The sequence below is a fragment of the Suncus etruscus genome, chromosome 3, assembly GCF_024139225.1.
Source record: "Suncus etruscus isolate mSunEtr1 chromosome 3, mSunEtr1.pri.cur, whole genome shotgun sequence".
Taxonomy (NCBI): Eukaryota; Metazoa; Chordata; class Mammalia; order Eulipotyphla; family Soricidae; genus Suncus; species Suncus etruscus.
Window position 1 is genome coordinate 160591798 of NC_064850.1, and position 25928 is coordinate 160617725.

At 39.2% G+C, this 25928-nt stretch overlaps 1 protein-coding gene across 3 annotated transcripts in view; it reads right to left on the reverse strand.

Annotated features, from left to right (window-relative positions):
* The window catches only part of GAREM1 (GRB2 associated regulator of MAPK1 subtype 1), a 219469-nt gene that overhangs the window by 37677 nt on the left and 155864 nt on the right, over positions 1-25928 (reverse strand). For 2 of the 3 annotated variants that reach the window (XM_049770208.1, XM_049770206.1), the window contains exon 3: positions 6629-6759. The exons of the other annotated variant lie outside the window; for it this stretch is intronic. In XM_049770208.1, coding sequence (XP_049626165.1) covers positions 6629-6759 — 131 coding nt within the window. The remainder of the gene's footprint in view (positions 1-6628; positions 6760-25928) is intronic. 3 annotated transcript variants of the gene reach the window in all.

Here is a 25928-nt window from a genome sequence, read left to right on the forward strand (position 1 = left end):
GGGGAAAGGCTATAGTTCAGCATCAAACTTTGATCATATTAAAATTCAAAACTCTTGCTTATTTATTTGGCAATACAACTTTAATTACTTCAGTGTATCTTTAACTCCACTTCGAGCAACAGTGGGAAATCCCGACTCTAATCTGATTTCTCAGTTAATAGTTAAAAATTTTTTACTACTTGGGGCCAGAGCCGTGACTCAAGTGGTAGGGTGTTTGGCCTTCAAGCGCTAACCTAAGACAGACCACGGTTTGATTCCCGGCAGCCCATGTGGTCCCCAGGCCAGAAGCGATTTCTGGGTGCATAGCCAGGAGTGGCCCCTGAGTGTCACTAGGTATGGCCCAAAAAGCAAAAAAAAGTTTTTCTTAGTACTTTTGATGGGGCATAGGGTTGAGGGAGGGTCCATACCTCCCAAGTGGTACTTAGAAGGTTCAAAGGCCTCTTCAGGCAATTCTTGGTCAAATGGGTCTTCAGGTGAATGTGAGAGCCCGAGGACTGCTTGGGGCCACTTAGATTATAGCAGCAGTAGTGGGGTTCCACTTGGTGTCAGATACTAAACCAGGGCTGGCTACATGCTAGGGCTCTATGTTGCTCTGACTCCTCAGTTAATACACAATAGTTTTGAAGAGTATAATTCAAATTATTTTCTTCAAACTTTGTTTTGTAAATTTAAATAACTTACCTAACGGGTTTACCATATTATAAAATAGTAACTTTATACCTCACACTGTACCTATCACCAAAGAGCTATGCCATCACACTGTTAGAATGACCCTTCTATCCATTTTTCAGAATCCTTTCTTTTGTCTCTATAATTTTAAGGATCTAAGAGGTATTTTGGTTGTTTTTGTCAATTCATTTGCTTTGCTTATTTATTCTGCACATGAGTGCAACCACTGGTAACTGTTACTCACATAATGTCTTATTTCACTTAGCATGATCTCCACAAGCTCCACCCACAATGTCACAAAAGGCATAATTTCATCTTTGTAACTGCTGAGCAGTATTCTATGAAAGATACATTCACAGTTTTTTAGCTCGTCATTCCTAGATTGGCAATTGGATTGATTCCCTATTTGGGTTATTGTGATGCTTCTGCTATAACCAGTGGGGTATCTTCTAACATTAAGGTTTTCATATCCTAAGGATACTGCCTTTGCAGAGTGGAATTTCTGTATGACATAGTACTTCATTTTAATTTAAAAAAATTTCCATAATCTTTTTTTTGGTAGAGGCTACATAAACATATTCTTACTGAAAGTATACCAGGGTTCCTTCTTAGTACCTTTCCTCCTTTCCTTGTCAACATTTGTTGTTTCCAGGCTTTTTTTTTTTTTAATTAGCAGCTGGGTGCTGGTGGGGCCACAATAGTCAGTGTTTAGTGCTTATTCTTTGCTCTGCACTCAGGAATCACTCCTGGTAGTGCTTAGAGATCATATCGGGTATTGGAGCATTTGAACTCAGATCTGCTGAGTGCAAGGCAAGTGTCCTCCCCATTGTACTATTGCTCTGGCCTATTTTTAGGCTTTCTGATAGTCTACTTTCTTAGAGGTAGAATATATCATTGTGGTTTTGATTTGCATTTTTCCAATGAAAAGTAGGGTTGAAGATTTTTTTTTTTTAATGTGCCAGTGAGACATCTTTCTATCAGATCTTTTGCGATACTCTGACTGGGCTGCATTCTGAGGGGTGTCTGAATTGTGTGAATTCATTATATATTTTGGATTGTCAAGTTAAGAGGTTTATTCTGATGCAAGCTATCTTGCTAGAAAGGGCATGGTGCTGATGCAGAAAAAAACATCATGTTAATCTGTAGGATTTTAATTGTTTAAATATTAACATCATTCTCTTATATAAAATTATATCTAAAAATCTGCACATGTACCATTCACAAAAGCTGCCAAATCCTGTGGTTAAGATCAGCGTATTTCAAAATAACAAAGATAGAGGATTTGGCTAGGTAATAATTATTCAAGATGTTTAGAATTTTGAAAAGAAAATGAAAAAAAAAAACTCAAGGAAGTTAGCGTATTAATGTGAAACAACAGTCTGATAACAATCATGGACATTACCTCAAATCCACAAAGAGAATAAAAGGAAGCAGAGAGAAAATGGATAGAATTAGGAAACCTGGCTTTGTGTCTAAACAGTTCTGAGGCTTTGGGAGAGTCAAGGAAGCCAGCTAACATCTGTTTCTTAGTTTTCGTATTGAAATTGGGCAACATGTAAAGGACTTTCTAAACCTAAAATATGACAATAATATAAGATCTAAATCTATGAGTTCCAAACCCTGCTAGACTGTTTATTTCATGTGTATGTATACATGTATGTGTGTGGTCACACCTGGCTGTGTCAGGGCTTACTCCTGTCTGTGCTTAAGGGACCAAACTTAGTGCCCTGAATCAAACCAGGGTTAGGCAGATCTAATGCAAATGTTTTATTCCTTGAACTATCTCTCTGGTCCAGTTTAAAATAATTTATCCTTTGTCTCTTTGTCATGTTTCTTGGTAATGAAAAGCTTATTTATCAGTTCTGTGCTTCTCATATGATTATTTTCCCCTACTGGAACAGTAAGAACAATCCTGAAGCCCGTGGCCCCACACTATGGAAGCTGCTACTAGACAGTGATGGCCCTGCCAAGAACAGGTGCCAAAGTCAGTCACTAGGAGCTGATATGCAGGTGACAGGATTGTCTGCTCAGCGCCAGTCCCAGTACATAAGGTGATAGCTCTTGAGAGTTGTGAAGGCAGAAGCGGTGACAAGAGCCACATCAGACCAAGAGCTCTCATCTCCTGTGGGGCACTTTTCCCAGTGGAGACCAGCAGAGACCATGCGAATGTGTTATCTGCCTCTGGGGAAAACACTCTGCAGGAACAGCTGAAAGCACAAATCTGACTAGCTGCAAGGAGACTAGCAATGCTTCAGCAGACAGAGGATGCAGGCTCCCTCTCAGCCAAGGGAGCAAAAGTTTTGATGTAGAAAGCTTTCAGGTGACAGCAGTGAAGATGGGAAAGCCTCCTCCCCGTGCAGAGTGCTGTGAAGTCAAGCCACACTGAAGGCAGGTTTCCTCCTGTCCACAGCTGTCACAGTAAATAGAGACCTTAGATGAAGAATTATTTTACTATTCATTACACTTTTGACAGAAAAGAATGGAATGGGGAGGGTCTGTATTCAACTATGAATCTAAAGCCTGAGCAAAACTACTGTTCTCTCTGCTCTTTTAATCACAGTGGTATGTTTTTCCAGATAGATGATCATTGAAACGATAGTGCAACTGTTTATCTTACAGAAAGATAGAGGAATGAGCCTTTGATTGAGATGACCAACCTAGAAATAGGAAATCTTCTGACTTTGCAGGAACATAAGTACAGAGCTGGCTGATGAGAAAACTGAAAATGTGTACCTTTTCTAGTTAAAAATGAACATGCTCTGGGCAGGAGATAGTATAGTGCATAAGGTGCTTGCTTTCTATTGGCCAAAACAGATTTGATTTTTGGCACTGTATAGAGTTCTCCAAGTTCTGCCAGGAGAAATCCATGGGCACAAAGCTAGGAGTAAGCCCTGAGCACAGCCACTATGGCACCCAACTAAAACAAATAAACAAAAAATCCGAACATGCTAGAAAGAAAATAACAAATAGCTAAACTCTCACTGGGGAAATAAAAAACTGGAAGAAATAAAGAAAATAATGTGAGAAAAAAATACGTGAGAGGTAGGAGAATCGTATTCTAAAAAAAATAGAGGGACTGGAAGAAACATTCACAAACAACTGGTAAGGGACTATGTGCCCATTTATTCTTTCATTGTATTGAAGTTCCTGCCTCTTGTCTCTTTTCTTTTTGCCTGTCCATATAAGTGGACATTTAGATACAAAAGCACATAATCCTGTCTTTCCTATACATTACTGCCACAAGTTCAATTTCAATCATCTCAAACTAGCACTTCAATTTCGCACCTCATTTTCTTAAAAATATTCACCTTAAGGAGCCAGAGCAATGTTATACAGAGATTAAGAAACTTGCCTTAGCATGCAGTGTTGGTTCCTCCCAGCACTGAGGGGGTTCACTCGAGAGCACAGTCAAAATTACAGCAGGATTATTGCCCCTGAGCACCACTGGATGTGGCCCCAAAACAAAGCAAAAACAATGACAGAGAAGGCACTTCAGAAGCTCGCTCACCTCCTGACAAGATACTCAGTTTTCACTGAGGTGAGTCTTAAACATTCCAGCATGGAGTCTGTGACTCATGACCGCCTGCCACTCTTGGGCACTCTTCAGTGCACCTCTGTTGATCTCTGCCATGTTCAGTTTGTAGAATCTCAGTGCTGAAGAACTGACTTCTCTGTCTACTCCGTAGCCCTGTCCAGACAGCTTAGATGGCTAGAGGGAACAACTGGCATAAGTAATCTCACTTTAAATTTACTGTGATTAAACGCTGGCTAACTAACTTTCCAGTACTCTGAGTTGATTAGTACTTCTGTTTTGTAAAGTCTATAGAAAGCTTTTATTTTGCTAAACTGAATGGTATACTCCCAGACCGCAATCTCATTCAATCATTAAGTCGCTCTGACATAGCTGCCCATTCGTCTTTGAAACCTGTCAGTAATTTGGCTACCGGGATACCATTGAGTTTCTTTGAATTTTACTGCTGCTCCTTTTGATTTTCTTTCTAAATGTCAATGCAGAGGTGTTTTAGGACTAAGTCCTTAGTCTCTTCTCTTTTGAAATTTAAGATTCTAGATTAAATTTTCTTAACTACAGCATGGGTAACATTTTGAGTGGGATAACTTTTTGTTGAAGGATTTGATTCTGGCCAATGAATTGTTAGGTTTTATTTATTACTTATATTCGTCATATACAATTATATGTAATTATAAATATTAATAATATATTAAATATATTGTTTTTATTATTTATATATTTACATATTTTTGAATTGTTAGGTTAAAAAAAACAAGTCTTCACAAATCTTGTAAAAAAGAGAATTCATCTTGATAACTCATATACTCAACACCTGAAGGAATTAAGTGTTACACAGACTTTTACCTAGACTATAATAATTAATACATTTAAAAATTATACGAAGTTTGGAACCTAAATAAACTTTAATTAGTGAAGAACTTTTAAAACAAGGGATGGGAATGTGGTCCAAATGCTAAGTATTAAGCATGTCCCTTGCATTTGTGAGGCACTTGAGTTCGATCTCTGGTGCTGCACATACCTATATCCCACTTAGGACCACTAAATTGCTGTGACTCCCACAAAATTAAAAACTATTATTTTTAAATAATTATATCACAACTAGCAGAACTCAGGGGTCACTGCTGCCCTGCTTTAGGGGGTGATGTGTTGCTGAGAGTTTAATCTGGTCCCCCTGCATGCAACACATGCACTACGGCTTTTTAAGCTTCCTCCCCAGGCTAAAATAATTTTAGAAAGCACAAATATCATCCATTAGGAAAACAAACACAAAAGGAAGAAAGTAAATTCTAACAGCTGTGTTTTAGATCTGGAAGAAAGAATAACTATACTCAGCCAATCCGATGGGCAGAAGTACTCCCCTTTCCCGAGAGAGTGGGTGGAGTGACTCACCCCCAAAGACACTACTACATTCTTGGGAGGAGAGAGTCTACATGCTGTCTCTGACACAAAGTGAATCTCTTAAGAAAGAAAGATCTTGATCTGGATCCCGATAGTGACTGTGTTGGACTTCTGGGAAAAGATTTAATAGACAATCTTTTCAATGTGAATCCTTTCGGAAATGTTTTCACATAGCTCTGGGTATAATGAGAAAAACTCAGTGAAGATGGGCCTTATTGGGGCTAGTCAAAGACACCCACTCGGCATGAAGAAGGCATAGGACTGTCTCTGGCAAAGTGAAGAGACAATTGCAGCAAATATTTTTTCGCCTTTCTCTGATGATCAAGAATCAAATAAATATCTGTAGGGCAATGATCTACAAGCCAATTTTCCCTCTGTGAACTGACACTGTCTTCAAAGAATGGAGTGATATACAAGGCATGCTCTCTCTTCAAATAAATGTTCAGTAGTAAATCTGGCAGAACATCTTGCTTGTTTTCAAGGGAACATCAAACTTCACAGAAAAGGGCCAGAGGATAGCACAGTGGTAGGGCTTTTGCCTCGCATGCGGCCAACCCAGGATAGATGGTGTTTCAAGTCTCGGTTTCCCTTATGGTCACCCGAGCCTGCCAGGAGCGAATTCTGAACGCAAAGCCAGGAGTAACCCTTAAGTGCTGCCAGGTGTGACTCCAAAACAAACAAACAAACAAACAAACAAACAAACAAAACAAAACAAAAAAACCAACCTCACAGAAAACTTGGTAAGTTATAATGTATGGACTTACAAGAACCCCCTAACACTGAACATCTTCTGATTGGCTTCAACAATTATTCTAGCAAGAGAATGTGAATGAACCAAACTAGTCCTAAGTCCACACAGATGCAGCATATGCTTATTAGCAAGGCCAGTTGTGCTGCTCACTGTCATTAGCCCATCAGGATGACAGAACGCACCCACAAGGAAGGCACAGAGGTCATTTACTGTGTACATAACAATCTGAAATTTAAATTATTTCAGTGCGGATAAATATTTGGTTCTTCCAGAGCTACCTTCACGTTGAATGTTATTTCCTCCATGACGTACACTCGTTCAGGAAATGCTTTAGCCACCTCCTCCACACTGTTGAAATATTGCACTGGCTCCTTTATATCTCGGTCTTGTTCCAGCAGCTTGAATTGCCCTAAAATACATGATTAATGGAAGAGATGTGAGATGTTTACTCTGGACAGCTGTCACCATGACGACGACATCCCCTTTCCTCACTCCCACTCTTTTTAGTCAAAGGCTTTCTGATCATTATCGTTAAAAAAAAGAAAACTATGGCAGCAAAGAGCATCTTAAGCTATTATATAGAAAAATCAACCTACAAATGAAAACAAACATATGTACATGTGCTTACATATATTATCTAAAGTCCAAAGCCAAATTGAATGGGTACGTAATTGTAATTTGGTCTCAGAGTGAAAACTCAACACTTGAGATAGTGGTCACAAATTTTATTTATTTTTATTTTTTAAAAATTTTTTTGTTTTGCTTTATTTTTTGTGGTTTTTGGGTCACACCCGGCAGTGCTCAGGGGAAATCCTGGCTCCATGCTCAGAAATTGCTCCTGGCAGGCACGGGGGACCATATGGGAAGCCGGATTCGAACTGATGACCTTCTGCATGAAAGGCAAATGCCTTACCTCCATGCTATCTCTCCGGCCCCCGAATTTCATTTTTAATAGCAATTTACCTTGGCATTTAATTAGAATAAAACCCACACGTATCCTAAAGCCAAGGTTGTGTGGTGGCGATGGGAGAACTAAAGTTTTAAAATTGGTATTTAAAATGCCTGCAAACAAAATAGAAATACCAGACACTTGGCTTTCATACATTGACATCTTAGGTTTCTAGGCTACGTGGGCAATACTGAGAGCACTGGAGTTGTTATAATACGTCATGTCACTATGGAGCCATGTTGAGACTGGGTGGAGTTGAGTTTTCTCCCAAGAAATGAATTTGTAAGAGAAGATTACTTTATTTTTGTATTTATAAATTGAGGGGATTTGTGAAGAACTCAGAACATGTTGTAAAAAAATGTGAAGGATCAATTATGTTGTCTACCCATTTTTACTATGGATGATACTAATGCTATATTCTAGAGTTATTTTCAATTTAGAATAAAGACCATATGTCACCAAATTAAAGGAATCATCTTCTGGATGTTGCTTATCATATAACAAGTGAAAACCTTGAAAAGAAGGAAAAGACGGGGCCGGAGAGATAGCAAGCAGCCGATCTAGGACCTAAGGTGGTTAGTTTGAATCCCGGCGTCCCATATGGTCCCCAGTGCCTGCCAGGAGCTATTTCTGAGCAGATAGCCAGGAGTAACCCCTGAGCACGGCTGGGTGTGCCCCCCCCCCAAAAAAAAAAAAAAAAAAGAAGGGAAAGACATATAACTGAGAAGTTAATTTTAGTGGCTGAAATACATATTCTACATGGGAGCCTTGAGGTCAATTTTTGCCACATTCTCAATTCCTCCGAGCTGAGAATGAACTCAAATAATGAGCACAGAGTAGCCCTGGAATGCCATTAGGAGTGGCCTCGAGTCATATTGATGCCTGTGTGGCAAAGGAACATGGTAAGTAAAAGGAAAGAGGGAAGGAAAAGAAAATCAGAGACGTAATAGGTGATAGGATTGCATGTTGCTTTGAAGAATCACAGTTCATACAAGTGGGATCCAACCAAGGTTATAGAATAACAGGCTGTAAAGGGGCAGAGAGGTAGAAATATTAAATGAGGAAGTGTCTACATTAATTCAAATAAAGAAACAATAAAATATTAGGAATCTGTGTGAGCAGCTGATGTCATGGAGCTGCTATCAACGAAGATGTGCAGGTTTGCAGGAGAATGCATAGAATCAGTTCAGATTGGGCAGGTTCAAGTCTGGATGGCAATTAGACATCAAAGGTATCCCAGAAGCTTTCAGATGAAGACATTCATGTGATGGTTGAGAGAGTGGTCTGACTGAAAATAATAAATCTGGAAGTCATTAGCGAAGAGATGACCTTTATTTAATTAAAACATTTTTCTGTTGGACCAAAGACAATTTTGGATAGGAAGAAGGCAATTGCCTTCATGCAGCCAATCCTGGTTCAATTCCTGGCACTATATATGGTCCCCTGATCCCTGAGAGGAATAACTCCATGACACAGAGCCAGCGTAAGCCTTGTGCTTGATTGAGTATGGCCCAGCCTCACCCTCCAATTAAAGTTTTTTAAACTAATTTTTAATCATACCCAATGGTGCTCAAGACTTATTCATGGTTCAGAGCTACAGCAGTTCTTGGGAGTCATCTAACATTGGGGATTAAATCTAGATTCATGCAAACTATCTCTCCTGCCTGTAGATGGTTTTTATTTAGTTAAAAAAATCCAAAATAATTGAAAAAATAGAATTCTATGGTTTACAATACTATCAATAATGGTTTCTTGTGCACATAATTTCAACACCCACCCAACACTAGTGTACCACCACCCTCCACAGAACTCTTTTTCTCCCACATTCAATTGTGTGGAACATAATGGGAGAAGTGATCAATCCATAGATGATTTCTAAAGACGATGGCCATAGAGAGGCAGATAAGAGATTTGATATTAGTCTTTCTGAAGATTGAGAAAGACTCATTAATGTTAAAAGTAAGATGAAGAAAGGATGTGGGGCCAAAGTAATAGAACAGCAGTAGGGAATTTGCCTTGGATGCAGCAGAGCCAAAACAGACCCAGATCAATCCCCAGTATCCCTATGGTCCCCTGAGCCTGCCAGGAGTGATTTCTGAGTGCATAGCCAGTAGTAACCCCTGTGAGTTGCCAGGTAACCCCCCCCCCCCCAAAAAAAAAACAAAAAACCACAGGAGAGAAAAAAAGAAAGGGCACATTCTAAAAGTCAAGACACCAAGTGACTTGAGTCCTTTGACATGTCAGAGTCAGGGAGGTGCCAAACATAGCTAATGAAGTGGGACATGAGGACTAAGTACATTGACGGAAGCAAATTAAATCTGAATAAATGCTAGTGAAAGAGTTGGCACAAAAATCTGAGAGAATTTATTGAAAAGAAATTAAGAAGGGAGAAGTGAGAGTATCAAGAATGGCCCCCAGTTATGTGTTGGGCATTTTGCTTTAAAGGAAAGAAGACGCACAAAATGGAATTAAAGAGATCTAGTAAAAACAGAAACTAGGGAGCATTGCTTTCTCTTTTATTTGGGGAGGATGGCTTCTAAGCAGTGTCAGGAGGCCTGGGGGGGACCACCATTGATTCTTGCCCAAGTGGGCTGATGGTTCAGAGCAAGGGATTTAGATTGTCATGTTGCTCAGGCTGAGTAGTGCTGAAGAATCTTAGGCCACACTGATTTTGCTTGCTAGATTCCATGGCTGAACCTGGAGAACCGTTGTACTATTTTCCTGCCACTCTTTTTGTTTAATATGATGGAAGAAGTTACTTATGTTTGGATGCTCTGAGAATAAAGCACAGGAGAAGGGCAAGGAGGTTAAGAGAAAAATGATTAGAACCAATCACTGAGTGTAATAGTCAGATGGGATGGAGGAATGGAGAGGCTGGTCTTCACAGGGGTTCATTTAGGATGAGTTCAGTGAGGAAATGGTGGCACAGGAATTAGGAACATGGTTCTTGAGTAAATCACTCTGGGAATCGCACAGGCAATGAATGAGTTATTAATCATTCGGACAATGTTCTAAGAACCAAGTTGGACCAGGCTGAAGGCACAGGGACTGTGAAATAAATTGGCTATAAAACCTGTAATAGAACATATTAAGCACAGACTGTGTTCACTGTAGGACCCCCACCCAGGAACAAACATATAAAAACCTGTGTGAACTATGCCTGGGGCTCAACCCTTTTGGCCGTAGCCAGGTTGAGTTCACATGTGTAAATAAATGGGGCCTCCCTCACACTTCTCAGGTGTCGCTTGTTTCTTGGTCAGAATTCTCGAACAGTGGGAGCTCTTATACAGCTTTAATTTCCCAGCCACAGTCAGGATGCTTCGGCTGAAAGTATGAGAGATGAGGTGTTAAAGCAAGAGTCCAGTGAGCTGACATAACATACGATGCTACTGTACAGTTCTCAATTCTGACCTGAATCTCACGATCACAAATGAAAAATGAAACCAGACAAGACAGCCCTCTTTTTCTCTAGCCAATGTGCAGTACTCAGAGGCTGGCAGCAAAGTGGGCAGATATCAGGATTCAGCTTGAGTTGAAAATGGTCAAGAATGAGATGGAGGGGCCCAAGAGATAGCATGGGGGTAAGGCGTTTACCTTTCATCAGAAGGTCATTGGTTCGAATCCCGGCATCCCATATGGTCCCCCGAGCCTGCCCAGAGCGATTTCTGAGTGTGGAGCCAGGAGTAACCCCTAAGCGCTGCCGGATGTGACCCAAAAACCAAAAACCAAAAACAAACAAACAAAAAAAAAGAATGAGATGGAAAAGGAGGCAAAAGAGTTGAACTGTAGGCAAGGGAGCAAATGCAAGACTGACCATGGAGCCTGAGCTGGGTCAAGAGGAATTCAAGATACTGGAAAGTGAAAATGGGAGGTCTGAAGGAGTGTGTTTTAGTTCCCTGGAGGAAAAAGGAAGGAAATCAAGAGCCAGGCAGAAGACAGAGGTAACATAGTGCCCAGCATCTAATCAAGATCATGGAGAGACCGTGAAAATGAGAACCACATTTATGGGAAAACTATGTCGTTTAATTTCACTCGTGTTCATTGTCATTGGACAAGACAATTTTACAAACATGTACATATGGGTGCACTTAAATGAACTTTTCTGAGATCAATGAACATACAAGATAATGAACATACATTAAAAAAAGTGAGTCAAAAGTACAACCAAATATTACAAGATTTCAACATGTTAATGCACTCATTAAAAAAGGTGGGGAGCTGGGGGAGATAATACAAAAGTTAAGACACTCGTCTTGCAAGAAGCAGTCATCACAAGTGTTCAAATTTGCAGTGCATACAATGGTCTCCCAACCACTGTGCACAAAGTAAGCAATATATGCTCCCAATCCTTACCAAAATTTTTTTGGAAGATTTTACTTTTCTTGACACAGTGGCTGTTAATTTTTTGTCCAGTGGTGTTGTATTGTCAACATATGTATATGTTCATGGTGTGCCAGATGTTGCACTTTTGGCTGGGCAATGGTGGGATTACATGGCACCGTATGGGGCAGTGTAGGGATCAATTCTTGGCTCACGTGTGTGAAACATAAACTCTAACCACGGAGTTACATCCCTGTGTCCAGACATGTGAACGTTATGAGATTTTTGTGAGCCATTCATTTGCATAATGACAAATAGCTCCAATCTTCTCTTGCATATTGCTTCTAAAATTGTCCTAAAGTTTGTTTCTTTACATATATATGCTATTTTAAACATTTCAATCTGATACTTAATGATCTAAAAAGCAAACTATTTCTTATACCATAATTGTCTTTAAAATGGAAATGTGCCAGTGTTTAAAACACTGGGCATAGTGTACATATAACTACTGACTACAAGGAATGGCCAACTAGTCCTGTAAATATTTTAGGTTTCATGAGTGAAACGGTCCCTGCTGCACCCACTCAATTCTGATGGTATCTTTTGAGCAGTTGTGTTCTAATCTGACTAAAAATAGGCAGGAGGCCAGAGGTCATACAGTCTGCTGACCTCTGTGTGCTGGAAGGAAAAGAAAATACAGACCAGAAAAGTGCCCCGAAGACAGCCCATGAGAATATGACCAGTATTTCAAGACTTGTATTTCAAGACCGTTAGACAGTTATAGAATCTCTTACATGACACCTGGAATTACATCTTAAGGAGGCCATGTTCATTTTAGAACAGCAGCTTTAGACAGGAATCTAAATTCAAGAAGTGTAGGAATGGATTATATTAGGAGAATAATGGACATGACCAGCAAGTACAAACATCTTCTCACTGTACTTTTCCAAGACCAAATGTCTACTTTTATTTAGTTTCTACCCTTTGTGAAAGAATACGAAGCCCTCAAATGAATCCACTAAAGTGCCTTGGGAGAGATGCTGAGCTATTGTGTTACTCTATTCTTGGGGACTACAGTAGCCTGGAGTCTAAACTTTGGTTAGAATCAAACCATGGAGACAACCTAGAGTTAAGAGCCAATTCCCTGCCAAACATGAAATCAATTTTCATGACACATATTCCCACAACCCCCACATGGAGGAACTAATTTTTTAACAGACCGTTTCATGAATAACAGAGTCTTTGTGCCACCAAATAAAAACATTTGGAGATGGTGGAAACAGCTGTTCTGAGATGTTACTGTCAAACTCCATTCCTGGAGAGAGAGGAAACGGCATTGTCTTTAGACAGCTTTGATGATTTCATAAAACATCTCCATTGTGAGAACTGTTCCATCTGCAGGACCCAAAACTCCCAGGAACTAACTCAATACTGAATGTCATGCTCAGTGACGACAGCTTCACTGAATGTAAGGCAATCTGGAAAAGGCTAGATTGGTCCCAGAGGGCCCTTTCGAAATCTATTTTATATAATCAATATGCTTGCAAGTAATAAGACACCCAGAAAATAAATATCCATATTGGGAGTTGTGTGCTCTTTATGAATATCACAGTAACTTAACTCAACATGGATGAAGTATTAAATGGCACCAAGAGGCTTAAGATTTTACCCGAAGCATCTAAGTTTTGGCACTATACAATGCAGAAGGATAACATACTATACAATGCAGAAGGATAACATACAACATACTTCATTTTACTTAGGAAGAGAACAACAGGATCCAGGAAGGTAGCTTAAGAGGTGAAGCACATGCCTAGCATTTGCAAGGCTCTGAGTTTACTATCCTGCCAATGTGTCCCCTGAGACCCCAATTATAACCCCAGTGTCCCAGGTAACAAACACTTGCCAGGCTAAATGTAAGACCCTCCTTGCTAGGCTGCATTTTCTCAGGAGTGGCACTGGGTGTAGCATCTTTAAGAAAAATAGGTAAGGGATATGATTCAAGCTGCAGAGCACAGGCCTTGCATGTGTGAGGCTCTGTGTTCCATACTGTCATCGAAATGCTACTGTCCCCCAGCAAATGAGGTTTCAGCTGGTAATGCCCATTAATGGGAATGGTCCTCTTAGTGTTCCCTTTGTGCCCTATATATAGATTTTTTTTTTTGTGGTTTTTGGGTCACACCTGGCAGTGCTCAGGGGTTACTCCTGGCTCCATGCTCAGAAATTGCTCCTGGCAGGCACGGGGGACCATATGGGACACCGGGATTTGAACCGATGACCTTCTGCATGAATGGCAAACGCCTTACCTCCATGCTATCTCTCCGGGCCCCATATATAGATATTGAAAGAGAAAAAAGAGAGAGAAAAAAATAAATAATAAATAAAAAATAAATAAAAAATAAATGCTGAGATTTATAGAAATAATGGGCTGAGGGGCCAGGGAGATAGCACAGTGGTAAGGCGTTTGCCTTAGGCGCAGAAGGACAGTGCTTCGAATCCTGGCATCCTATATGGTCCCCCGAGCCTGCTAGGAGCGATTTCTGAGCATAGAACCAGGAGTAACCCCTGAACGCTGCCGGGTGTGACTCAAAACCCACCCCCACCCGCCAAAAAAAAAGAAATAATGGGCTGAATCATAGTCAGGAAGTTAGTTAGGATCAGCTGTTTGTGGAATATCCTTCTATATCTTAGTTAAAAACAGTACTGGTATTTTTGATAGGCATCAGCAATGCTGGGAGACCATATAGGATGCCAGGGATTGAAGCTGAGTAAGCTGCATGCAAGCTAAGCCACTGTGCTCCAGCCCCCAAGTACTCTTGTAATTCTATTTCTATGTATTATGCGTGCAGGCTGGAATTTCTATAGGACTGAGTGGAAAACAAGATTTTTAAAGAAAAGCTATAGATCTTGTCATTTTGAACCTATATGCCATCTTTAAAAAAGGTTATGTAAATATTTGCTCCCACCAACAATATATAGACTCATTTTCCTAAACCCTTCACCAAACTTGGTGAACCACTTAGCTTTCTTTATCTTCAAAACTCTTCAAAACTGAAGAGTATCCTTCCCAGTCTTAGTCCTTCTCTTAAGGCAGCACAATCGTTTTCTAGTTCAACCAGCCAGAAGCAGTCTTTGCATGAGCCTATGTGCAAACATGATGCCACTCTTCAAAACAATGGGCAGCACACTGGGCAGCACACTGTTCTTTATTTTCACATGAACAGTGTGTTCTTTTTTTTTGGGGGGGGGTGTTAGTCCACACCTGGTGATGCTCAGGGGTTACTCCTGGCTATGCACTCAGAAATCGCTTCTGGCTTGGGGTACCATATGGAACACCAGGGAATTGATCCATGGTCTGTCCTATTTTAGCGCATGCAAGGCAAACGCCCCACCACTTGTGCTACCGCTCTGGCCCCACCAATGTATTCTTTTAATGAGTTCTACTGTACCCTAACAGCAGAGATACCATAACTAATGTACTTATAACAATACCTCTATTGATGAACATTTCAATTTATTATAATCTTTTGTGGCAATAGTGAGGCTGACACCAATAGCTTTGTATCAATTGCATAGCATACATAAGTATCTTGGTGGGAAATACCGACATGTAGAATTACTGGGTTTTCAAAAGCTAAGGGAATTTTACTTTTTTTATAGATATTGCCAAGCTAACATTCACAGACATTGTGTCTCCTTATACCCTTACTATAGTTCCTCATACCTTTCTAATGTCTTATTGACACTTAAAAATGATCATCTCTTCTTTCTGTGATCTCTGCCAATTTGATAGATGAAAAGCATTATCTCACTGGGATTTTAACTGCATTTTTTTCCATAAAGATGGATGTAATTTTTATTGTATTTTATACTTCATGTTCTTTTCATTTTCTTGTTACTAATTTTTTTGAATTTCTGCTAACACTAACCATAATTAAAATGAAAAGAATGGGGCTGAAGCTGGAGATTAGTGGTCGAGCAACTGTCATGTGTGCAGCCCTAGGGCTTGATCTTTGACATTGCAAGAACTAAAATCCACAAAGTACTATAACATTCCATTTCCTATTCTAGTTGGTTGCTAAAATTATTTTTTTCTAGAGGGGGTTGAAGAGGAAGTCATCGTAGAATGGGAACAAAGCCAGGCGGTGGGAGAGAGAGCCTTGTGTATGTGAGGTTCTGGAGTTTAGTCCTGAGACTGTCTGTCCCCCCAGCACTGGGTATAGCAGCACAAGTGAGATGATTTCTCTATATTTTGAAAGTGGACAGACTGCACACCCATCTTTGGGGAGCTTTTGGCCCACACCAAGCAATGTACAGGGGTTACTCCTAGCTCGTAATAAGGAATTACTCCTAGAGGGTAAACAGGAGATCATATGGGATGACAGGGATTGAACCCCAATTGGTTGAATGTAAAGTAAGTGCTCAATCTGCAATGGTCTGGTCCCAGAACTAATTTTTTTCCATTGCATTCACTTGGTTAATTGTTTCTTCAGGAATAAAGACATCTTCTGAGAGCCAATGACTGCAAACATGATGGGACCTAAACATTTTTTTTTCTATTTGAACATAGTTGCTAATATGTAGTAGAAATTTTGGGATTCTCTTCATCTTTCTCTTCTATATTCATACTCCTTAAGTTAGTTGTGACTTGTCTTTCCATGAAGTCTCTTTGTCTTTGGCACTCATTGCCATCAATCTGGCTTTGATCCTTATCACTTCATTACAGCAATACTGTTTCAGATTTCACACCCGTCTCCATTTCAATGTGTTCATTATCATTTTACTCATTCTAAAACATGGCCTAAGTGAATGTCATCTCATACAAGAACCTTAGTGTTTATGAGACTTGAGAACAAATGAACAAATGTGTAACAGTTCTCAATTTCTCACTCAAGTCCATGGTCTTTGCCTTAGCAAAGTCTCTCCATGATCTGGAAATTTTCGAGCTATTTATTTGGTTTCCGAGCAACATCCTGTGGTACTCCGGGGACCCCATGGTGCTGGATATCAAGTGTGGGCCTCCTGCATGCAAAGCATAAGCTCTAGAATGCTAAACCTTTGAGATATTTAGATGGAAGTTTGGGGCCTTTTGTGTTCCATTCTTTTTCAAATTGAAACCATGACCTAAAGAAAGAGGCCTTTACTTTCAGATTTTAGAATTGCTATCCTGAAATTTTTTATTAATGAGCTACATTCTTTAAAATTCCTTGTCTCAATATACCCTCAATATACTACTTTTGGCTGCCAAATATATTCAACTTGAATAATGGTAATAAATAACAAGTCCTGTCTGATTAGGAAACCCAATTATATGAAATGCCAGCACTGACAAAGTATTAGAGGTGAGATTCACATATTAAATGACCAGCTTTTAGAGATGATGCAGTCTCAGATGTGGAAGGACAGACAGAACAGAAAGAGAAGCCTGAGTCTTGGGATCAGAACTTTCTCAGCAAGATCCTGTGCTGCATGCAAGCTTGATTTCACTTGAATAGTCTCATATCCCTTTGTCTACCAGCTCTGGAAATAGACAGGGAATTAGCTATTTGACCAATGAGGGGACTTAAACAAGCAAGGTTAAGATAAATACCTTTGGACACATGTATGTTGTTGGTTCATGCTCATGGTGCCTGCACACATATTGACAGCATCTCAGCTCTTGAGATGTGTACTTTTATACTTTCAAGCTAGGATGGTTGTAGAAAGGGAACTGGAAATGGGGGGAGGACATAGTTGGTGATGGGTATTCCCCAGATTCAATGTTACTACGTACCTAAAATACTACTGTGAAAGATATGTAAGCCATTATGAAAAAAAATTGTGTTTTTAATCAGAAACTTTCTTTGACTTACATGTATTACTATTATATCAATTATATTATGTTATGTTATGTCACTATATTATGTTATGTTAGTTTACCTCATTATGTTAATCAATTTTGTCTCTTGAATAAATTCTTACTATAAAAAACAGTAAAAAAAAAAGCTAGGATGGGGCTTTCTCCATTTTTTAGACATGATCTATTAGACATTTTTCTCCATTTTAAACATGCTCTTTCTTGACCATGTTACTCTATCTCCCTTGTCCCCTCTTTCCTCAGAATTTTTAAATAAAATCTGATTTTACTTCACTACTTGTTTCCTTCTAATATTCTTTTCTATGAGGAAGGCAACAAACCTGAAAGATTAGGTAAAAGTCAAGGATTGACTTTTGCTTGCAAAGAGCAAGCAAAGCTGACAGTCCTAGATCTCTCCACTTAGCCATTCTTTGGATGGTAAAGTGAAGAGAGAGCAAGTAGATTAACTATATTAAGCTGAGAAGCTTCTGTTCCTCAAAGGAAATAATGCCTAGGATACAAAAGCCACCCAGAGAATGGAAGAAACTTTCACCCAATACTCATCAGATAATGAGCTAATGTCTAAGATATACAAGGTACTGACAGAACTTAACAAGAAAAAAAATATATAACCACATCAAAAAATGAGAAGAAGAAATGAACAGACAATTTCTCAAAGAAGAAATACAAATGGTCAAAAGACACATGAAAAAATGCTCCCCATTACTAATTATCAGGGAGATGCAAATCAAAACAACAATGAGGTACCATCTCACACACAGAGACTGGCACACATCACAAAGAACAAGAACAATCAGTGCTGGCGGGAATATGGTGAGAAAGTAACTCTCATTCACTGCTGGTAGGAATGCTGTCTAGTCCAGCCCTTATGGAAAACAATATAGAGATTACTCCAAAAACTGGAAATTGAGCTCCTATTGATCCAGCTATACCACTCCTAGGGATATACCATATTTGCCGGCGTATAAGATGACTGGGCATATAAGACAACCCCCTAATCTTGCAGTTAAAACATAGGTTTAGGCCTATATTCGCTGTATCAGACAGAACCTTCCTGTGCTGCAACTGTATGTACCACAGTGAGCCAATCACAACAAGCAAAGGTTCAAAGTTATACTGTAATAGACTTCCTCTCTGACTCTGGCCCATTTGAGCAGGCTTTTGACAGTGTAGGTTTGGGTCCAGAACATTGTCTAATTTGCATGCATAAAAAGCCGGCTTGGATTGGCTGAGTTAGAGAGGCGGTCCAAGCAGCCTTGCAGTGACTGGTGCAGGATTGAGTTGGGAAATTCGTTTTGTGGCAATATTCAGACAATTTTCATTTAGCTGCATGTTGAAGCATTTTTCGGGATACACTCCCCGTATAAGACGACCCCTGATTTTCGGTTGACCTTTTTTTTTTTTGTTTCAAAAGTCGTCTTATATGCCAAAAAATATGGTACCTGGGAACACAAAAACACAAAACAAAATACCTTCCTCACACCTATATTTATTGTAGCACTAGTTACAATAGCCAGACTCTGGAAACAACCAAGATGCCCTTCAACAAATGAATGGCTAAAGAAACCGTGGTACATTACACAATAAAATACTATGCAGTCGTCAGGAGAGATGAAGTCATGAAATTTTTCTATACATGGAATCTATTATGTTAAGTGAAATAAGTCAGAAGGAGAGAGATAGACACAGAATTGTCTCATCTATGGGTTTTAAGAAAAAATAAAAGACATTCTTGCAATAATTTTCAGAGATAAAAGAGAGGGGGGCTGGAAGTCCAGCTCACTACATGAAGGTCAGCATAAGGAGTGATGAATTAATTTAGAGAAATAACTATGCTGAGAACTATCATAACAATGTCAGTGAGTGAGGGATGTATAAAGCCTGTCTCGAATACAGGCGGTGGGTGGTAAAGGGAGGAGCGGGGGCACTGGTGATGGGAAGGTTGCACTGGTGAAGGAGCATATTCTTTTTATGACTGAAAGCCAACCACAATCATGTTTGTAATCACAGTGTTTAAATAAAGATATTATTTAAAAAGAAAAAGAAGATAGCTTCTTGAGGTTGCCATCTCTCTTTTCACTTCACATTAATCACCTGGGGATCCCACACTGGCATGATTAACTGGTGAACCAGCCAAAAAATGAAAGGAAAAACCCTCAAAAAACACCTTTGGTCAAAGCAAGTCAGTTGTACGTCTAGGATTATTAATTTGTGTGTTGAAACTCCAGATCTAACTTCACTATGCAGCTTCCCCAAACCATCTTCTTTAGGAGGACAAAAAGTTGATTTGTTAGCTAAGCTTAAAAAATATACAAAACTTTAGTAGGAAGGAATTATCATTTACTACTTATATAGACAACAAAATCTCCTTTTGTTAAAGTTTGAAGGCTTATTCGCTTGTTTTACTATCCCTGAAAGAACGTGATAAATGGTAAAATGATAAACATTCCTTTAAGTGCAACTTAGAGTGACTGAAATTTTAAATGTTGTTTTGCAGAATGAGAACTTAGATCCTCTTTTTGACCTATAGTATTTTTGTTTGTTTGTTTGTTTTTGGGCCACACCTGGTGATGCTCAGGGATTACTCCTGGCTATGCGCTCAGAAATCACTTCTGGCTTGGGGGACCATATGGGACTCCTGGCCGGGGGATTGAACAGTCCGTCCTAGCCTAGCGCAGGCAAGGCAGACACCTTACCGCTTGTGCCACTGCTCCGGCCCCAGATCTCTAGTATTTTAGTTGTGGTCAACAGCTGCATTACTGCAAATCCAAATACCATTATTTAAGAAATCAATATTTTGAATATATAAAAAGAAATTTTATTTATTTCTCTTGGAGACGTATATAATTATCTACATGCTGCACAAAAACATAAGAACAACAAAAGTAAAATTTGGTTTTGTTTGTAGTACTTTAAATCATATATTTTCTAATGTGAAGGGGAAAACATCAGGGACATAGCAACCTACACAAACAAAAATTATAGGAAGATAACAAAATCTGAAACAAGACAACAGAAAGGAAGACCAGATAGATAAACCAGGCATAGTACAACTTGAAAGCTGTTGTTACTTTACAACACAGGCAGAAGTAGAGCATAAATACAAATTAACAATGAGGTCTAGTTCTCACACTATGGTTCTGAGGATATACACTTCTCTGTAATGTCTTATGGAAATATTTAAAAAGGAAAAAGAGCCAAGCTGCATGTTCAAAATATGGGGAGGCTGAAGACGACTCAAGGATTTTAACATCCCATCCTTTCTCTATTGAAACACAAACCCATTCTTGGCTTACTTGCTCCCTTTTCCACAGCCCAACAGTAAACTCCCACACACAAGTGGGACCACAGAGGAGAGACAATAATATGAGCAGCTGCTCAAGCTGTGGTTTTCATTAAGAAAAAAAGTGCCTTGATTATAAGGAATTAGGTTTTAACCTTTGGGCCAAGATGAGTAAAATGCCACATATAGAAAGAAATGGTTTTGATAAAATATGATGTAGACTATGCTCAGCATTATTGAAGGGGAGAGCCAGTCCAAATTTTAACAACCATCTTGGTTTACTACACAGAAACAAACAGATGTGTGCATGCACGCACACGCGCACAGACACACACAGAGATATATACATGCATACGCAAATACACTCTTGGCTTACAACATGAACATGATATGGGAAAGTTAGCAAATACAAAGACACACGTGCTCAAAATGGCAATGCTGTAAAGATTAGGGAGATATTTAGACATTTTTACTTTGGGGGGGGGTCGGGTTATAATGCCAGGAAAATGAAAGGGCCCCAATAGGATAGACTAACCCTCATTCATTTCGAGGAAGAAAACATTAGGGCCACATCATGCTGTGCACTGGGCTCAGAGATCACTACTGCCAGGCATCTGGGAAAAGGAGAACCATTGTGCTGTTCGGGATTGAACCCGGGTCAGCTCCAATGAAAGCATCTTATCTCCTTACTAGAGTGCCATTTCCTAAGTCCTTGTTCATGTCAAATTTCCCCCCCCAAGTAAGTGAGAAACATAAATCTGTACTTTCTATGAATTTGGAACATCTTTTGTGTTAAAAATATTTAGCAAATTTCCAAACAGCAAATATATACTTTTGACCTACACTCCAGAAGCATAAAATTATTTTTACCTTCGACCCCCCCCCCACACACACAAAATAATTCTGTCCCTTCTTTTATTTCTTTAGATTGCAAGCAAAATGCCTCTGCTCTTCTTGTTCCTTTCTCCATTTTCATCGTGCTTCACTTCTATTTACCCCTATCTATCTTTCTGCACATGCTCCAGTGCCTTTTAGGTTTTGTCCTGATTCCATGTTCAACAGGCTGTGGGGCAGTGGAGTGTTGCATTCAGTAAAATGTTCCATCCAACAAGAGTCGTTATGTACACAGGGCTGCTCTGGCAGGAATGCCTGGTGGAATAAACAAGACTAGAGAGAAGTACTCTTAGAGTGACTTTGTCAGGGCAAAGAGCTGCATTTCAGAGAAAAATACTCTTGTTTCTAATGTAAAATCAAGCTTTTAATAAATTGAAACCTCTGGGGAATTTTTTAAAAGAAACAATTAGGACTGAGTCAGCATTTCTAACTTTGAAAACTACTAAAAAGTACTTATTTGTTTTGTCTGCTAGGTTTATAATTTGGTTTCTTTTATAATAAAAAACATAAACATTTTAAATACCAGGGGTGAGAAGCAGCATTTAAGAATTTATGCTGAGGAACCGGAACGATGGCGCAGCGGGTAGGGCATTTGCCTTGCATGCATCAACCCAGCTTCAATCCCTGGCATCCCATATGGTCCCTGAGCCTGCCAGGAGTAATTTCTGTGTGCAGATCCAAAAGTAACTTCTGAGCATGGCTAAATGTGACCCCCCCCAAAGAAAACCAAAAAAATTTTTTATGCTGAATGTAAACTATTGCTAATAAGTCATCAATTAAAATGAATCACAATTAGTAAATGGTATAGTACCTATGATATTAGGTGTATCATAGTCTTCATTAATATTTAGTTAAGGTTTCTTGGGACCAATAAAAAAAAGTCCTAGTCTAGGGTTTGAGCTACGACCTGTACAACAACCATGATCTCTAGTTCCAGAGGTCTGAGACAGAATGGGTCTTCTGGAAATATAACAGAAGACGCTATCCCAGGCCCCATCCTAGGATCAGCGCAAAGACCAAGGCCACCAACCACAGAAAACGAATTAAAATGACACGGAGCAAACAGAACTTCTAGAACCACAAAGAAAGACTTCATCATAAGTTCCACTCCCTGACCTGTGCAGATACCGAGATCTCTACATACAGAGGTCTGATTTTATCACCCAGGACAGAGGAGAAATCTTCCATACACCACAACAGCACCAAGGGGAGAGTAAATGAACCTGAAAGGAGTCGATAGTTAATCCCATGACAAAATGTTTCAAGGGTGGAGAAACCCTGTATCTCATAGGCCAAGGGAATTCCTTTTCGAATGACCCCAATATTTTTTTTATAATTTCTAATTTTTTTATTTTTAATTATGAGAACAAAGATGCAAAGAAAGAGGACAAGGTAAAGTTACAGTGGAAGGACAATCACCCATAACATAATTCTCAGAAGAAGTCCCCTTGCTGATATCTTAACTTTGAACTTTCAGCCAAAGAACATTAAGATAAATAAAACAGAATCCATGTACAACTACTTTGTCTCTCAAGTCCCCAGATTGTAACACATTATAATATTTCTTAACAGCATACAAGGCAATCTAAAGCCATAAAACTTATGTAACTCCTTAAACATTAGAGGCATAGCATTTTTGACATTTCCATGTACATGCATATTAGCTTAAATTAACCTCAAATTTTAAGTGGTTTTTTTTTAAGGATTAAAGTCAAAGGAGCACAGTAAAAACGGTGTTAGAGTGGCAATTGTTGTTTGCATAGGCCCACCAAAATATGAAAGGCAATGGAAAGGAATAACCTTGGCCTAAATACAAAGAGACCCTACCCCTTAAGTTTCCTGGCATAAGACCAACTCTAGGCTCCAGGCAAGTTAGATCATCCAATCCAAGACATTGTCCGTAGTGCCAACAATGACCCCAATATTTACTGTATCTGTGCAGGAGGGAAGAAAAGAAAAAGGGGGAAAAAGGCAAAAAGCACAAAACAATTTTTCTTATTAATCTAGTCTTTGTCAATTTCTTTGTTTTGGTGTGGATATTGAAGTTGTTGTCTCCATTTATATTTATTCTTTCTTTTCTTTTCTTCCTTTATGTGCTATGCTGTTTTTTATCCCAAGACCATGGCTTTTATGGTGCTTATCTTTATTGTTGGAGTGCTCACTGGATATTTTATTTGACACTTATTTTTGTACTGTTGTGGTGTTTCACCTTCTTTTTCCCCTTTGTCTCTCCAACCTAGGATGAGAGCCTCCAGAAGGACTCCACCCATTTTTGGCGTATTTGATTTTTTCCCCCAGTTTATTACTTTTCTCTTCTTCAAACAAAACCACATAACTTGAACTATCTAGTCCCACCTCCCAATTAGAGCTGGAAATAAGGGAGGTACCAAAACCAAACAGGGGTAGGACCACTAAATAGTAATCTAGGCACAGATGGGACCACTTATTCTGGCAGCCCCAAGGGTGAGGGAGGAAGATATGGGAGATAGGATGGGAACGGAGATGGAGGGAGGACAATTCGGTGATGAGAATTCCCCTGATTTTATGTTAATATGTACCTAAAATATTATTGTCAATGATATGTAAGCCATATGTAAGTGATTAAAATTAAAATTATATTTATTAAAAAAAAATAAAGTCAGGGCCCGGAGAGATAGCGCAGCGGTGTTTGCCTTGCAAGCAGCCGATCTAGAACCTAAGATGGTTGGTTCGAATCCCGGTGTCCCATATGGTCCCCCGTGCCTGCCAGGAGCTATTTCTGAGCAGACAGCCAGGAGCAACCCCTGAGCACTGCCGGGTGTGAACCAAAAACCAAAAATAAAATAAAAAAAAAATAAAGTCTTCATCCAGCTAAAAAAATATTAGAGTCAGACCTGAGCACAGACAGATATAGGTCCCCCAAAATATATGATCTATAGGAAGAGTGATTAGATACAAATTTAACTTTGAGGGGGCCAAAGGATTGCACAGTGAGTAAGGAGTTTGCCTTGCATGCATCCAACTTCCGAGACAACCAGGAGTGATGTCTGACTGCTGAGCAAGGAGTAAATACTGTGGGTGTGGTCCAAAAAACAAATAATCAAACAAACAAAAATAAAACACTCAAATTTAACCTTGAAAACAAGAGTATACATAGAAAATTAATTAAATTCTCTTTATGAAGATAATGGGAAAATGGGTACTTTAAAGCCAGTAAGTGCATGTATTATAGGCTAAACATGTAATATGATCAACAAATTATCCTTTCTTAAAAGCTGCTTCTTAGCAATCTTCTCAAAATTCCATAGTCCTTCATACAGATAAATAACGACCTAACCATACAGCAGTTTTTGAAGGGAATGGGAGATACTTTTCTATAAGAGCTTTAAGTACACCCCCCAAGAATCTCATAATCTTCCTTGCCTTCAAATTAATGTAAGATATAAAAACTAACTTTTCCCCCCCACCTCTTCAGTTCTATTACCATTCATTTGGACACAAAGAAAATCTAATTGTTTAGAAGAGGACTTCTCCATATTAAATAATCTACAGACAAAAATGACTTTGAAATCATAATCTTTCAATCCATACCAAAAAGATCTTTTCAACTGGTTTTGTTTCAGAGAGTGTGAAGAAACTGACATTTCTCTACATATTTCCTATATTCTTTTTTTGTTTTGTTTGTTTGTTTTGTTTTTTGGGCCACACCTGGTGATGCTCAGGGGTTACTCCTGGCTATGTGCTCAGAAATTGCTCCTGGCTTGGGGACCATATGGGACGCCAGGGATCAAACTGAGGTCCGTCCTGAATCAACCATATGGAAGGCAAATGCCCTACCACTGTGCTATTGCTCCGGCCCCTATTTCCTATGTTCTTAAGCCCGAAAAGAAATAACTAGCCAAATAAAAGTTTATATAAATGGATTGGGATGGTTTTCAGTAGTATATTTAAATGATTATTTTTTCTATGTAACAATGTATACTAAATATAAATGTGGACAAAATTGTGGACCCATAATTTTATTGTGGAAACAACATATCTGTATGTTATATATGTGGTGATGTGTATGTGATATATGAGGGAATAAGGCAAAACATAATTAAATTCCAAAGGCTCTCAAAATTGTGGAGAAATGGGATGCTTGGGACACCCTAATATGGGGTGAGTATTGGATCATTATTGAGTGTGGAGGTAGAAGATGGAGGACTAACAATAAAGGGGAAGCAGTACAAGAGTCCATGGACAAGAGTGACCAAGCAGCAGTGACAACCTGGATGACAAGTGGTCGAACATGAG